At 39.9% G+C, this 15,119-nt stretch overlaps 1 protein-coding gene across 1 annotated transcript in view; it reads right to left on the bottom strand.

The window, feature by feature from the left end:
- The window catches only part of KALRN (kalirin RhoGEF kinase), a 407,865-nt gene that overhangs the window by 91,247 nt on the left and 301,499 nt on the right, over positions 1-15,119 (bottom strand). Inside the window, exons 14-15 of the mRNA XM_053983017.1 lie at positions 11,329-11,524; positions 5,565-5,731 (exon numbers count right to left, since the gene is read on the bottom strand). Coding sequence (XP_053838992.1) covers positions 5,565-5,731; positions 11,329-11,524 — 363 coding nt within the window. The remainder of the gene's footprint in view (positions 1-5,564; positions 5,732-11,328; positions 11,525-15,119) is intronic.

Here is a 15,119-nt window from a genome sequence, read left to right as displayed (position 1 = left end):
AAATTTCTGACAGGAATCATAGATTTTGCAACACCTCTCTGCTTCACTTGCCTATGCCTCTTTCACACAAAAGTCTGAGCTTAGTGGGGAGGAGGGAGAGGACACAGTTGGATTCATTTGGCATGGAGTTAAGATGCAGTTGGAGTTTCCACCTGCACGCAGCTAGGAAAAAATGTCAAGTCTTGCATTTTGTGTTTAATCAAGAGGCTTTACTTCAGATGTGTTAAAATTATTTGTAGACATGCAATCCATGCTGTAATGACTGCAGAATCACATCCTAAATGTACATAATTAATCCATCAAGCTTGTACTCATTTAAGCAGCAACATTTTCTGCTATTTTAAGACACGTGTTTAGGAAATTAGCACCCAGAATACACATGCAAGTTCTTTCCTGTGTTGTCCCAAAGCCTTTTTTCTACCTGTGAAGGTGTCATATTAGTCCAGTAAAGCCAGAAAGTTGCTGAGTCCAATTCACAGATCCACAGGAAATCCTGACTGCTCAATCACTGCCCTAAATTTAGCTCATGACTTCCAAAATTGACTTTTCTGCAATAGTCTACATAGCAATTTCCCTTTTGTACTATCATTTTCTACAAGTGATCCATTAATTGCCTGGAGGAAACAGGGATTTTTTTATTGCTTTGTTTTTCATCCCTACATCATGCATGACCCTAGTTAGTACCATTCAGTTCCCTGTAGGGTAAAAAATGAGTTTTCCCTAGGAGAAAAAAGGGAGACATCTATACATGTAGCTGACCCTAATTTGTAGAAAATTACATTCTGCTCAGTACAGCAGTGTGGAAGATTTAATTTCATTCATTTCTCTTTCATCAGCAGGTGTAATTGTTCCTGTGGTAAATGCATCACGATTTAAAGAAAAAGCAGTTGAGTTATCATGTGGAAATTGTATTGTCTGGCATTTTCTATAACCCATCAGACTTGAACCCTGCATTATTACCAACTGCATGGTACCAAACTCTGAAGTTAACCAAAGGACCACTGAACCTGGGAAAGACCTGAACTGAGGACACCACGTGGCAAGAGATGCTTTCATGTTTTACAAATTACAATGTAACCAGCCTTGGACTATTTGGAATGTAGAAAATACTGAGTGTGTATGCTAAAAATACAACATTTATTTTTCCTTTCTTTCATTTCAGCTGAGTTTTTAAAAAACTGCCACAGACAGTTTGACACCGATTTCACACAAATATCTGAGCCTCTAAATAGTGAAACATCACAAAAAAATACATGGAAACTCAGTCTTAAAACAAAGCAACTTGATTAGGAAGAGACACCACACAAGCAGTCTGCCAGGTTTCCTCTTGTGTTAACAACACATATTCATCCCTCTTTTCAAGAGTCTTGCAGACTCAAATTATCCAGGGAAAAGCAGTTCAGGTGGACTGGTGGATTCCATGTGCCAGCAATGCTGCCAGCACTGCTCCTGACTAAGGCTGCTGCCACCCCTGAGTAGTTGCCCCTTTCCTTCCCCCAGAGCATGGGGTTGGACACCCATTCTGGGGTTCCTACATCCCTTTTTTCAGGTCCAAGGAGCACCCAAGCACTAGCAAATTTTTCTTGGAAGCATTTACACAGTAACCCTTTTCTACTTTGAGAAGTCTGGCATTTAAATGTTAGAGCCTTATCTGAAATTTGCATTGGCTATTTTCATAGTAGTGTTTCTCTCTTACTTGTGTTGTTTACATACAGTAAGGAAAAAAAATTCACTTTCACAACCAAAGCTTCTTAAGTCTAAGTTCAAAAGCCTTGCAGAGACATTGCTTGAGTCTCTGGTTTAGAATAGGGAACTGGCTGGAAGGGGGCATTTACACATTTGTATCTGGTTTACAAGACCTGCTCACAAATTGACCTCTACTCATATAGTGCTTAATACCTTTTCATTAAAATATATAGAAAAGCTCCTAATACAGGACCAAAGCACTTCTATGATTATTTCCCATATTAATAGTTTCACCATTATTTAGCAATGTGCAGACATGCCAACTCAAAAAGATATCTTTAAACAGACATTTTCTACAAATTACAGATTTTATCAGCTTTGCAGAAGCAATGATTAAATAATACTGGAGTTAAATAAATCTTCAAAGACTTTGTTATACATCCTAACAATTTTTTATAACAGAGAAGCAGAAACATTTTTATGGGATCTTGTATAAAAGCCACTTGTCACTGGAGAACAGTTTTACTTCAAGGCATGGGTTGTTTAACAGGGAAACTGCCACAACTCTGAAACAACTCCCACCTTTGACTCCAATTTGCTTTAGAGAGGCTATGCTCCTGTACAGGGATTCTCTGTAATTAAATAATAGCACCAAATTCTTCTAAAACTCCTAATTTTTTCCCTGGAACTCTGCCATCTTCACTCAGCATGGAGTCAGACTCTACAGGAAAAATAAAGATTGAGGCACCCCTTGTTTAGCCATCCTTAAAAAATGAGAGCTCTATACCATGCAGCGCTTTTGTCTACTGCTCAGTTTAGTCAGAATGCCTTCCTTCATGTTTCTAAAAAAGACTTAGGGCCTTGCTATGGATACCTGTCCAGTCAGATAAAAAAAGATTTTTAAATTTAGAAGACAAAACAATATAAGTGAATCTTTTACACCTCCAGACCCTTTGCAGCTTCCTTCAGAAGCTTTTACTAACACAGACCTAACCATCAAGGACAGCTTCTGGTAATTTTAACCATGTTTAAAACTTCATCTGTTTTCCAGGAGCTATTTGACATTAGATTAGGAAAAAAACAAACATATTCAGTGTCTCTCAAATGACTACTTCCCATCATCCTTTGGGCATATATATTTTGAAGCAAATCTAATGCCAAACAACAAAAAATAGATGGATAACAAGCACATTAAAAAAGATTAAATATACTTCAAAACAACCTGGAAAGCAAGTATAGTGGGACACCTTCAGGATATCTTGGAGCAAATCAGGTCAAGTTCAAAACTTATTAAAAAAAAAAAAAAGCCCAAACCATGCAAAGATAAATTAAGGGGATAGGGAAGCCAAACAGCTGCAGGCACAGCATTAGAATTTGTTTTTTTAAACTGATCTCCACAAATCTATTCTGCTATTACTTTTATGTAAGCAGTCCAAGCTCTATTTTTTTCTGTCAGAAATGAGGATCCAAATGAGGGAAAATCAGGCTTGGTCAGAATTTTTCTTAATAACAAAGACCTTGTGAATTACTGATCTTTACTATTTCTGCTCTAAAGCAGTTCACAGAACATCTCTTTTGGAATTGTTCCACTTTAATGGCCCCAAACTTCAATTCATTGTCTTGGCATTCAAACCCTTGGTGCATATGATATAAAGCAGAAATCTCTGGTAAATGAAACTTAAATAGACAGAGACAGTTAAAGGACTTTTTATTTCCATGAGCTATTATATCAGAATGCAAACACATGTACATGCAGCAGCTTTGACCAATTTTACTCTGTCAGCAGAACTTAACACAGCTACAGGAGGTGTCTTGCAACAACCACATCTCAACTCATTCACAAGAGAAAGAGCAATTTGGTAATGAGATCATCCATCATCTCAGATGCACTAAACTGAAAGTGAAGGAAACCTGGACCAGACTGGAGATGAACTGCAAGCCAAAATCAATACATTTCCCAATTTCACTAAATGGTTGGGAATATGACTCATTTACAGGAAACCAAGTAGATAGGACATAGAAATATTTTAACTTGCCTCTTTCTAAGGGAGATTGTAGCTGTGGTAATTTATAAGTTAACAAGCAAAGGGGCGCTTAGTATTCAGCTGAACAAATAAAATGTTTTTTCACTACTGGTTTGCCGAGAGGTCACATAATAACAAAACCTCCGATGGTCCCAAGCTCTGTTAAGGAAATACTAATTCAAGGCAGCTGTTCTCTCACAGTAAGTATTAGCTCAGTCCTATAACCACTTCCTTTGGGTAGATTTCAGTTGTAAAATAGTTAAGGACCAGCAGATATTTGATAATAAGGCAAATAACATCAGGTACCTGCAGAAAGTGCTGCACTGCCACTGAATGGCTGCAGGAGCAGCCACAGGGCTGACTGCACTCCATCCCAGACAAGTGAGCAACCTGCATCTTTAGCCTTTCTGCTACACATGTAACTCCTCTCTGCTTTCTGTCATAAATCAAAATGGCTCTGCTTTACCATAAATCTATCACATATACCTCCAAGCTTAGCTAAGCTGTGTATAAGAAACTTCAGAAACCTATAGGAAAAAAAAAGTATATACTTCATAATCATGTTAAGATGTGGTTATAAATATCACAGAGTATTTCTGGGTTTTGCTTGGTTTCTTTTCTTTTTTTTTTTTTTTTTTTCAGAAGAACACCAAGCAGTCTACAGAGCTCCAGAACTTCGTGAGATGCTGATCTTCAATAATCACAAATGCAAAATGACCATATTTTAAAAATAAAAATTAGGAGACTTCTATGCTACTTTTAGGTAGAGTTGAAAAATATTCACATCAAAGTGGACTTTGAAAGAAAACATAGTTTTCTTTGCTGTTAGTGCTGCCAGTTTGCTGAGTGTGAAGGATTTCTTTTGCTGGCAATGATAAAGCAATTCAGATAAAGCATCACTCAGTTATTCTGTCATCAAAAGTGAATATTTATGATCATATGTACTGAGCATTCAGAGAGTGTGTGTATGTGTTTAAGTAAACAAATGAGCAGATATCTTTCATGAACACCTAGTATTTGGACACTTGTCCCAACACCACCCCCCAACCCAACTATTTTTATAGTAAAATGGAAAACTGAATATTCCAGATGTCTGGAAAAACATTCTTGGTTTTCCTGATGAAATCAATAACATTCAATAAAAAGACAGACATACACTAGAGTGTGAAGCCACCTATGGGCTAGGAAGCAGGAAGCGTAATGTTATCCTGTGCAGCAAAGGAAAACAAAGAAACATGAGGCATCCAAATTAAATGTTAGGGAAAACCAAGGGAGGCAGAACATGACTGCCTATGCTAGGATGAAATCTGAAAGACAGGAAGTTTAATAATACTAAGATGTCTAAACAAGTCCTGGGATCTAGAGACCACTGACAGAATTTTTTAAATCACCGGAAGATGTTAAAGATACCTGCAAGACAAGAGATGTATAGCAATAAATGAAAAGGTGAAACGAATATAACATCATACTTAGGCCTCACAGCTCAGTTTCCTTTGCTTTGGGCCTGTTTTCCACCTCAGCTTAAATCTGGTCACAAATCAAATAATTATATTCCCAGAACACTTGGAGTCTGAAGCCATTTCTCCATTTGAGAAGGTACATGGTCAGTTCTGCACAGAATTCCCATAACTGCTCATGAAGCCAAAACCAGGCGCACTTGGGAGAGCAGAGCCCCTTCTTATTTGCAAAGGGCCATTCTGTAACCTGTCAGCAAATCAAGCACTGTTAAGGAAAGGGGGATTTAGACTGCCCACCTAAAGGTCAGTCCCTCGGCAGACACTGGCTTAGCAGTGTGAATGTATGTAATGGCTGAAAACCCCCTCAAGCCCCTCATGAGTGGTTGACAACTCTCACCTGCTTGACCTCAGCCTGGAGGTGCCGGAGCTGTAGGCACTGCTCTAACCTCTTGTGAGTTTGGTCAGCATTGAGCTCCAGCTCATGCTGTTTCTCATGAAGGAATTCCAGCAGTTCTTGAACCTGGGTTGCAAGATCAATGTCTTTTTCACAGATCAGCTCAATGCCTGTAACATGCAGAGAGAGAGAGATTATTGCACTTACTTGAAATTTCAATTTTGCATAACTGGAAACTTCAAAATTTTTTGCCACTTAACACATTGAATTGCAACTTTCTCACTTAACTTTATCACATGTAATATTTGGCTTTCACAGCTCCCTAATCTTCATCACTACATTTTTCTACAAAGTGGTGTTTCTCTGGTGGCCATTGCTTATCTGACTCATCAGCATCTGGCCAGTTGGACTGACTTAAGCACAGTCTTGCTCAAAAACTTGCATGAACATCGAATTTTAAAAAAGACAAAAAAATCCTCAGTTTCTTAGGGTAATTCACAAACTTATATTTTGTTTGAAATGCATGTTGAAAAAAAAATACTAGAAGAGAAAAGAGATAATGAAGAAAATATAAAAAGTCAAATAGATCTACAGTAGTGCTACAAGTGCAGGGAACTCCATAGAGAAAACCTTTTTCTATCTGGATGCTTGTAGAGGATCATCATCAATGAATTAGTTTAAATCAGACTTTAGTTCATTCAGAATTATTCCACAGACTGACTTTTGTCCAATCCTTACACAGCAAACAGAAAGGGTGTCTTAGTACCACATCCCCCTCCCTTGCATCCTACATGAACTTGCTAACCCCTCAAAGGCCTCGTCTGATTTCATGGCCCTGACTTGATCAGGAGATTTAAAAAAAGAGACTTCCTGAGGCCCTTCCTACCTCCTGAATGTTTTCCTGACACTGTGAGCCTTGTGTGTAATGGTTACATGAAATACAGCCCAGAGCTTCACACTTCTCTTCTGGGTGCCACTGATGGAACTGCAGCGCTGGGTTCACTACCAGTGCAACTGGAAGGTTTGGCCTGGAGGAAATATGATGTCATCCCATGTTACTGCAGTCCCTGGGATTGCAAACTAATAATGGCCTGACTCTTCCCTTATGAAGGTCTACTGGAATTTTGCCATTGGCCTCGAAGCAGGAAGGATAAGGAATCTAACATAAAAATAATACGATTGCAGTAATGCTGAGAAAACACTGCACTTTCCTCCAAAGCCATTTGATTCAACAGAATAATACAGCATTAAAAAAAGAAATGTGTTAATTAGAAGCTGCTGAAAAAAAGTCTTGGACACTATTTTTGAAAACCATTTAGAAAGTGGTCTTTACCTCCCTCTTTATCCTCCTCAGAGACTCATGACTTTCATTCAGCAGTATCTACACAGTACAGCACCCAAAATAAATATGACCTTATTACTAACCCTATCCCTTTTCCTGGTTTCTGGTTTTATCAGAAAAAGCACATGGGAATGCAAATGATTGGCTTATTCCCTTTCCCAGCCAAAACAAAACAGTTCCTTCATTACCAAATAAAGTGGAATGGCCCCTGGCTTCCCATTTAAAACTGGAAATTTAATATATGTTTCTATTCTTGGGAGTGAAGTTCTTTTCAATTGCCAGACACCAGGCATTGTTGCTGCAATTAGCCTGCATATGGTTCTGTATCCTGAGGACATGATGGCTTTTTGTATGCTTGACTTCACCCCACCTATTGGGTATTAAATGCACAGCTTTCCCTCCCGCACACTCAGCTGGTGCAGTTCTGGTCGTGCTAACTCATCAGCAGCAACCAGGGAACTGCCTGGGATGCTATCCAAGGGCAGTGTGTGCTCCCCATGATGAATGATCTGCCCTTTCCTGCTTGTCACATGTCACGCAGATTTATTCTGTGGTGCCAGCACATGCGGTGAGAGCGCTTTTTCTTCTCAAGTATTGGTTGGCAAAATAGAAAGCCTTGTTTCCTGAATAATTTCATAGATATTATCTTTACATTGTGTTTTGACAGCTAGAAAAGCACAGCTGACTTTCTGATAAAATGAACTTGGTTGCCATTTTCTTCTACTGCCTCAAACAGTGCAGCAGATGTCAAGTGAGTGATATTGAATTGAAAATGTTTTTAAAAAATCCTACGGGAAAGAGTACTGAGCCACACTAACTGGCATCCTACAAAACATACATTAGTGACACCTGAACTGCTTGCAATGTGAGATACAATTCAGTCTAAGGAAGGGGTAGTACTTTTTAAACTGTACAAAACTGTTCTGAAACTGCTTTAAACCTGCCTTATGCTGAAATATTAAGAACCTGTGATAGCAGAGTTTATATTCTCTTCTTTGCAATATAAACTACAGTTATAATTAACTATAAAGGACATCACAAAGCAAATGAAATAGATTTCTGCTTCCCTTTTAAGCAATGCAACACTTGGAAAAGAGGTGCACAATGTTAGCTTGATGAACAGGAAGCAAAAGGACTTTGAATCTTACACGTATCAGGCAGGTACTGAATAAATATCCCCAACTTCAGCTCTACAGTGTATTTCAGGTTTGACTTAGAAGCAATTTGACTAAGATATAAAAAGGAACTCTGTAAACCATTACAGACCCCCACTGGGGGCTCATTATGACAGTGATATTGACAATGCAAATGGACTTTATGAATCAAATAAATTTGCACAATCAATTAACCAGCAATTAGAGTGCAACTGCTTTTAATGCCTAGAATCAGACTAAGGTGCATATGCTAATAAATTACCTGAGCACATCACCACAGCTTGGGCCCAAGTGCTGAATTACTCCTGAATAATTATCCTAAACTTTCTGTGGGAAATGGATTTCTCAGAATTGTCCAAGTTGTCACTTTTGGAAATACCAGGCTCCTTCAACGTATTGAGTCAAGCATCCAGAAAAACCAATAACCATTTCTGTGAGTATTTACCCACATATTTAGCTTTGCTATCAGCAGAAGAGCTAAAATCAAATAGGAAAAATAGCAGATAGGTTCCTTGAAACAAAAAGGGCTGGCTTATTAGAAACTCCAGTCTTGTTGAGAATACTACTATAATATTCTCTACATACAAATATGTTTCCTGATTGACACAGATTTTAGCAACAATTTGCAAGTACAGCAAAATTTCAGGAAATGCAACCTGACTTCCAGATCTTACCTATTCTCTAGCAAAACCAAACATTTCTTTAAAAAATAATTATTCTGATGGAGAAAACAGTCTAATCCAGGTTCACTTGCATGTGCTGGAGTATTGGAAGGAATCACAGAAACATAACCCTGAGCTGGATGGAACTTTGGAAATACTGGGCTTACAGAGAAGCCTGATTGTATGGATGCCCTCAATATCCACAGAGTCTGACCTGGTGCATCACAGAACCACTGGATTTATTGTACCAACATAAGAATGTTCACAGGGATTGCCAGATACTCCACAGCCTAGTAAGGATCAGTGCTCCAAATCTGCAACAGACATGCAAAAATCATGGCTGAATGTCCAAAACCTTCTTTTTCTACCTCCTCAAGACCTCCAAGTAAAAAAGACATCATAAATGGCAGCACATGGATGTAATTTTATCTGACAGACTTGCTGGCTTAAAGACCTCCAAGACAAGTCAGTCTCCTGTGTGGTATGTTGAAAAGAATAAAGCTCAAAGAGAGTTATAGGGAAGGGAAGAAACTTGGTCAATTAAGGGTGGCTGGTTAGGTAGAATGGCTCCGGAAAATCACATTTTTTTCTGGCTCTATCTTCCGTGGCTACAGCTGAGTTTTGATTGTAGCAGTGGTGACAGTGTACAATAGGAAGCAGCAATAGCAGCTCATTTCTCAGAATCTCTGCAAGTTTTCAGCTCTGGCAGTTAAGAAAAATCATCCCCTACCCTATGCCCTGAATGGCTATGATAAAGGATTCAGGAAGAGGGAGTAAAATTCAAACCTTTTTTTATGAAGTATAACTGTTCTTTATTGAAGTTAGAAGCAGTAGGCTCCCAAGTACTATCGTTCTCCGTTATTTTTCCATTCTCCCAGCATTTAGCATTCCATGCATAGTAGACATGGCCATTACCTTTGATTGACTACAGTTACTCTACATCCCCATGGGACTTCTGCCTCCCTGCTTTTGAGAGCAGTGGATTTTTATTAGGTAGGCTTCACAGAAAGTGGCCTTAGAGAATCTTACAAAAACATTTTACAAGTCAATTCATTGAGTTGCTAACCTTTTGTCAGCAATCCAAAAGAAGTTGTTTCTAACTTCTTGACAAACACAGAATTTATTTTTTATTTTCTAAAAATCAGTCATTGAGGCTCCTGACTGTGCTCTGTTCTGGATCATATTCTTTACCTTCCATGGATTCCTTCAAGATGAAAAAACAAACAAAAGAGCACAAACATCTTAACCAGTGTCTTAGGACAAGTTTTCTAACTCAGATAGCAGGGAGGCTGAAGCATAGGGCCAGACATTGTGTGGGCAGATCTCAGAGAGGCTCACAGACTTATCTAGTTCACAACATCCTCTTGAAGCAGCCCTCAAGCCTCTGTTGAGTGCAGCCTGCCAAATCAGGCTGGATACTGCCAGAATGTTCTGAAGGTAGGTGCCTAGAGGTAAAATGTTTGCCAAAGAATAATACCATAAAATTCTTTTTATTTCAAATGAGGGAAAGAAGAGGAACTGCTCTTGCTTTGCAAACTTTCCAAACATTTTAGAAGGTTGAAGCACTACACAAGTAACATTCACTTCTGGGCTTTATGCAGTGATTAATCTGAATTATGATAGTCCTTTTCCAGATGCAAAATGCAAGGATACAAAAATTTTGACTCTTAGGATGTGTTAGAGATTCCCTTATTCTGAGAAGCATCAGACAGACTCCCTATCAAAATTAGGAAAGATTTTCATTTAAGAGCACATCTCAAAAGGCTTTTTTACACCCAAGTTGCTACCTTTAAGTGCACTCTGAAAAGGAGAATTCCAGTATGGTTTACCATATTCCCTTTTTACACAAAACAATTCCAAGTAGAACTGGCTGGAAACAAGAGTTCCATTTCATTACTGGTTTCAAGGCTCTCATATTTGGATACTTTCCCAGAGGACTCTTGGATAACTGGATTCTTTCTCCCTTTACTCTCTCTCTTTCCCTCGGGCATGTCTGCACCCTGAAATGGGGAACAGGGAGAAGGTACTCGAGTCTGCAGAGAATGGAGCCAGCCCATCTGGTCAGTTTGACTCTCACTAAAGTCAATTTGCATTAAGATTAACAAGTTTAGGAGTCTAGAACAACTAGACTGCATCCAGACCTGGGTCTGACTGCCCAGCTCAAGGATCTGTAGCTCATGACTGCAGTGCTTGTTTCTGAGCTGGAGCAAGGACAAGGAGCTTGTTTTGCCCTCCCCTCTCTATCCAATGTGGAGTCAATCACACACTCCATCCTGCAGCTGTGAAACTTTCTGAATGAAACTTGAAATTCAGTTTTACTTCCTCAGTTTGTTGTTCTTTCTCAAAGAAATAGCAGGTTTTTACATAAAATCCTGAATCAAAATTCTCAAAACTTGTGGAACAGTTCTGGGAGTAGAAAGACAGGTATTGCTTATACTTATGTTAAAAGCTTATTTGATATGTACTGAGGTATTTCGGCTTGCTATGCATTTTGGGGGCTTGGGCTTTTTCTTGGTTTTTTGGTTTGTGTGGTTTTTTTTTTTTTTGTTTGCTTGTTTGTTTGTTTTTTGTTTGTTTATGTAAAATAGATATCAAATTGTTCTTCTCACCTGAAGCCTGGACCTCCATGATGTATTGGTGCAAGTCTTGCCCTTGCTGGATGACTTCAAAGGTCATGTTGTTCATGGCCAGTTTCCGCTCAGTGTGACGCTGCAATCGCTGCTCAGCCAGAGTGAGATCCTCAGTATTGAAATCATTCATTTGCCTCAGCAGATCTTCATTCCAAGCATCCAGCTCTGCTGTAACCTTCACGGGCAGAAGACAGACACTCAATGAAATATCTTACTCTCAAACAATATTTGGATCAGAAAATACTTCGCATTTTGACTCTGATCCAGAAACCTTCAAACTCGAGATCCTGCCCATTTAATGGTGACACTTCACATTTTTCTTAGGTGAGGATCCATGAAAAGATTATCAGTCCAACAAAAACTGTCACCTTCCTTTTTTCTTACATATCCCAAAGGACACTGGAAGAGAATACCCACTATATTCTCATTGATGGTAGAACAAATGTTTTTGAATATATTCAAATTATATGAAAAAATAATGCTTCCAGAATTACAAACCACCCTGCAACCTGCAACCACACAATCCCAAAATGGCCTGAATGTTTCTAAAACATTAATTTTGCAACACATTATATGTTACATATCACAGATGTAATGCACAACACAGAAAAATCACACTCAAGGTTTAGGTGAATCATCTACAGATTCCCAAATGATACCTGACTGTAACCAAAGACCTGCCAGTAACTCTTGGGAACATGCAAAATCTTCTTTGCTTTCTCTGCTTCCTAATTGTGACACACAGGTTGACGATTTTAACAGTCCCTTTATTGGATCTTCTGCATTTTACATCTTTCTCCACAGTAGGCAGCTGGTATCAAAGTCCTCCAGTTTTGCCTGTGCAACTAAAGCAAGATCTAGTGTCCACCTAAGCAGCCCGGTCTCACCTCAATCTAGGTTCTGCTGCTGCAGACAAAAAAGAGGGAACGTGCTAGTGACAGTGAATGAGGGAGGGGGAACAAGAGAAATGGGAATTAAGTTGTACAGTGCAGAATACAAGTCTTAGAAGGATTGAAAATTATTAAATAAATGACTTAATTCTGATTAATAGGTCAATTCCTCATAGCTAAATTCAGGAGAGCTAAAAGTAGGTATCTACATTCCCACTTGTGCACATTATGATGCAGTGAAAAGTTCTCTGCTTCTCACTAAAAGTGCTCTTCAGGGCCTGTGTGCAATGGGACGTTTAGCTTCCTAAGGAACCAAGATTCAAAATTTTCCATTCAGCTTTCCTTTCCAGAAAACATACATTATATGCAACACAGACTCAGGAAGAGGACCCAAATGGACCAGTTCTCAGCCTTTCTCACATTAGAATGGACAAGAGCAGAGTTTTGCACTAGAAGGAAAAAGTGCCTGTTTTAGGCTCTTTTTTGAGAGAAGTAGAAAAGCAGACTTACTCAATGAAGAACCTGGGACTCATCTGCAGAGAAGGCAGAGTGTGGATATCCTGAGGGGTTTCTATTTTTCTTCAGCTTGTTCCTTTGCCCATTCCACTCAATTATCTTTAAATAATAGCTATCTCTACACTGTCTTTGCCCCCATTCCTGATTCCAGCAGCCTCTGATTCATTCACATATCACAGCAGGAGTCCGTGGACTGTGGAGACTTATTGGCAGACTTAACAGTTAGGGGAAAATGTCCAAAGTTGATGGTGGAGAAGAGTTTTACCAGATACATTTACATTTAGGGGCAGATGCTCAGCTAACAGTAATCAGAACTGAGGCAAACTTGAACTCGTTTCAAACTACAAACAAGAGGATTAATTCAGAATGAGCTCAGGTTCCTACAGCCATGACAGTAACACAAAGTTCAGTGTAAAGTCCTTTCTGCACTTTCTAGTGGAAAAGCACATGATATAAGTGAATCAGAAGAACTTTCTCTTGGTAACTTCTCCACTTGGCTGCAGAAGAGACATTAACCACTATTGCTTTTGTTAAATCTACAATGATTTCCACTCCAGCACCGGGAACTTGTTCTTCCATTCTTCCTGTTCTTCCTGGTTTTTGCCCATCGGTGAGAGTGTCCAAGACAGGACTGCAGCAGAGAGGCATCTGCAGACTCTCAGGAGAAGGATGGCTCCAGGCAACCAGTTTCCACCAGGCACCTAAACATCTCCCTGTGCCTTGTGGAGAACGGAGCTAAAAGGGGTTTTGCTCTGTTATCCACACTCCCCAGATGCAGTCAGTGTTCCAGCTAAGGAGGAAAGGATGGCACAGACAGTGAGGATACAGGCTGAATAACAATGCAGGAGGCCAGCCCGTGGTGCTCCATGTCACGTTGTCAGGGCCAGGAACAGAGGCTAAGCCTGCACCTGAGCAGCTCTGGACACATCCAGCAGTAACAAAGCTGTCAGAGTTCCAGCTCTGCCAGGACAAGAGCACAGCCACCAGTGGAGGGAAGTAGCCTTTGAGTGAGGGCTGATGAAGAAGTGACAGTCATCCCATGTGCGGGGCCAGGGGAAGAGAGGAAGGAATTAGACACAGCAAGAGGTGGAACAACACCAAATTTCTCAGGCTAAGTGGGTACAGGAAGACTGGGCACATTGCTCTGAGTAACAAACAGATGGCTAGCAGGGAATCTAAAGCACACTAAGGCAAGAAGCAATAGCAGGGCTGTGATAACAACCCAGGTTTCCTGAATCTCAATCTGGTGCCCTATTCCAGAGACCATACTGCTTTGCATATCTCATTAGGACATTTCCTTTTCTGTCTGTACAGACAATGCCTCAAAATCCCAGGATTTTCTGTACTTCAAACAGGACCACTTGGAAATAGTGCCAAAGTCTGAATTTACGGGTTTGATTTGCGTATAGGGAAAATGAGTTCTTTTACTTGAGGAAGAAGATGTGATTAGGCAGCTCTGTTAACTACAGCCATATACTTTTCAAGTCTAAAACATGGATGCTTTCACAGATGAATCAGACCTTGATATCTCTGATAAAACTCAGACTGCATTAAACAGAAGTGTCCTATCCCCTAAGCTGTGGCAAGATCCAATTGCACTGGGCCTCTGTCAGGAATTCTCTCATAAATGAGGGTCACTTGGCCATGAACTTGTTTTATTCCCTTTTGACAAATAAGAATGGCTGATTAATTTACCCCGTTCCTGTGTTTTGGTGGGAAGAACTGACAGCACTTCGTATTTTATTCACTTTATTTACCAGTGTTAGTGATTCTAAACAGAGCTTAGGACCCCTCACATTCAGTGAGAGAAGGGAAGTCCTGCTGTAACAGAAGAGTGGAGCTCTGCTCTGTTCTGCTGTGGCTTAAGAAAGTAATTTTACCAAAGCAGAAGGGTCATGAGAGCAGCAGTGCAAGGCCTACACTAGCACAAGCAGCAGCTTTATCCCCTGGTTCCCACACTATTCCAAGGAAAGCTGCATGTGACTCATTGTCAGCCAAACTTCAGCCAACTCCTTGGAAGGAGCCACCCCCCTTTTCTGTGGGTCATATGGGGTCAGTGGCCAAGTAACAGCTCCCTATTACTAAAGAAAGGTCAAACAACCCAGGAGTACTGATGGGAGAAAGCTGTTGATTCCAATGAGCCTAGGAAGCACATGTTGTCATTCTTCACCTGAAACAGATGCTCCTGCTGCCATGAGAATGGGAGGAGAAGCAACACTGGCAGTGAACCCACTCTAGTATGAAGTGAGATATCCCTATCAGAGAAAGGGAGGAAGCACATGAGTAAATGCTGGGTTTGTGTGAGCTCCATGAGACTATCCTAGAGCAATTATGGATACACAGACTACGGCAGACAGGTCTGTT

Source organism: Vidua macroura, chromosome 7 (genome assembly GCF_024509145.1).
Source record: "Vidua macroura isolate BioBank_ID:100142 chromosome 7, ASM2450914v1, whole genome shotgun sequence".
Classification (NCBI taxonomy): Eukaryota; Metazoa; Chordata; class Aves; order Passeriformes; family Viduidae; genus Vidua; species Vidua macroura.
Note: the sequence above shows the minus strand (reverse complement) of the source record. Positions and strands in the feature narration are given on the sequence as shown.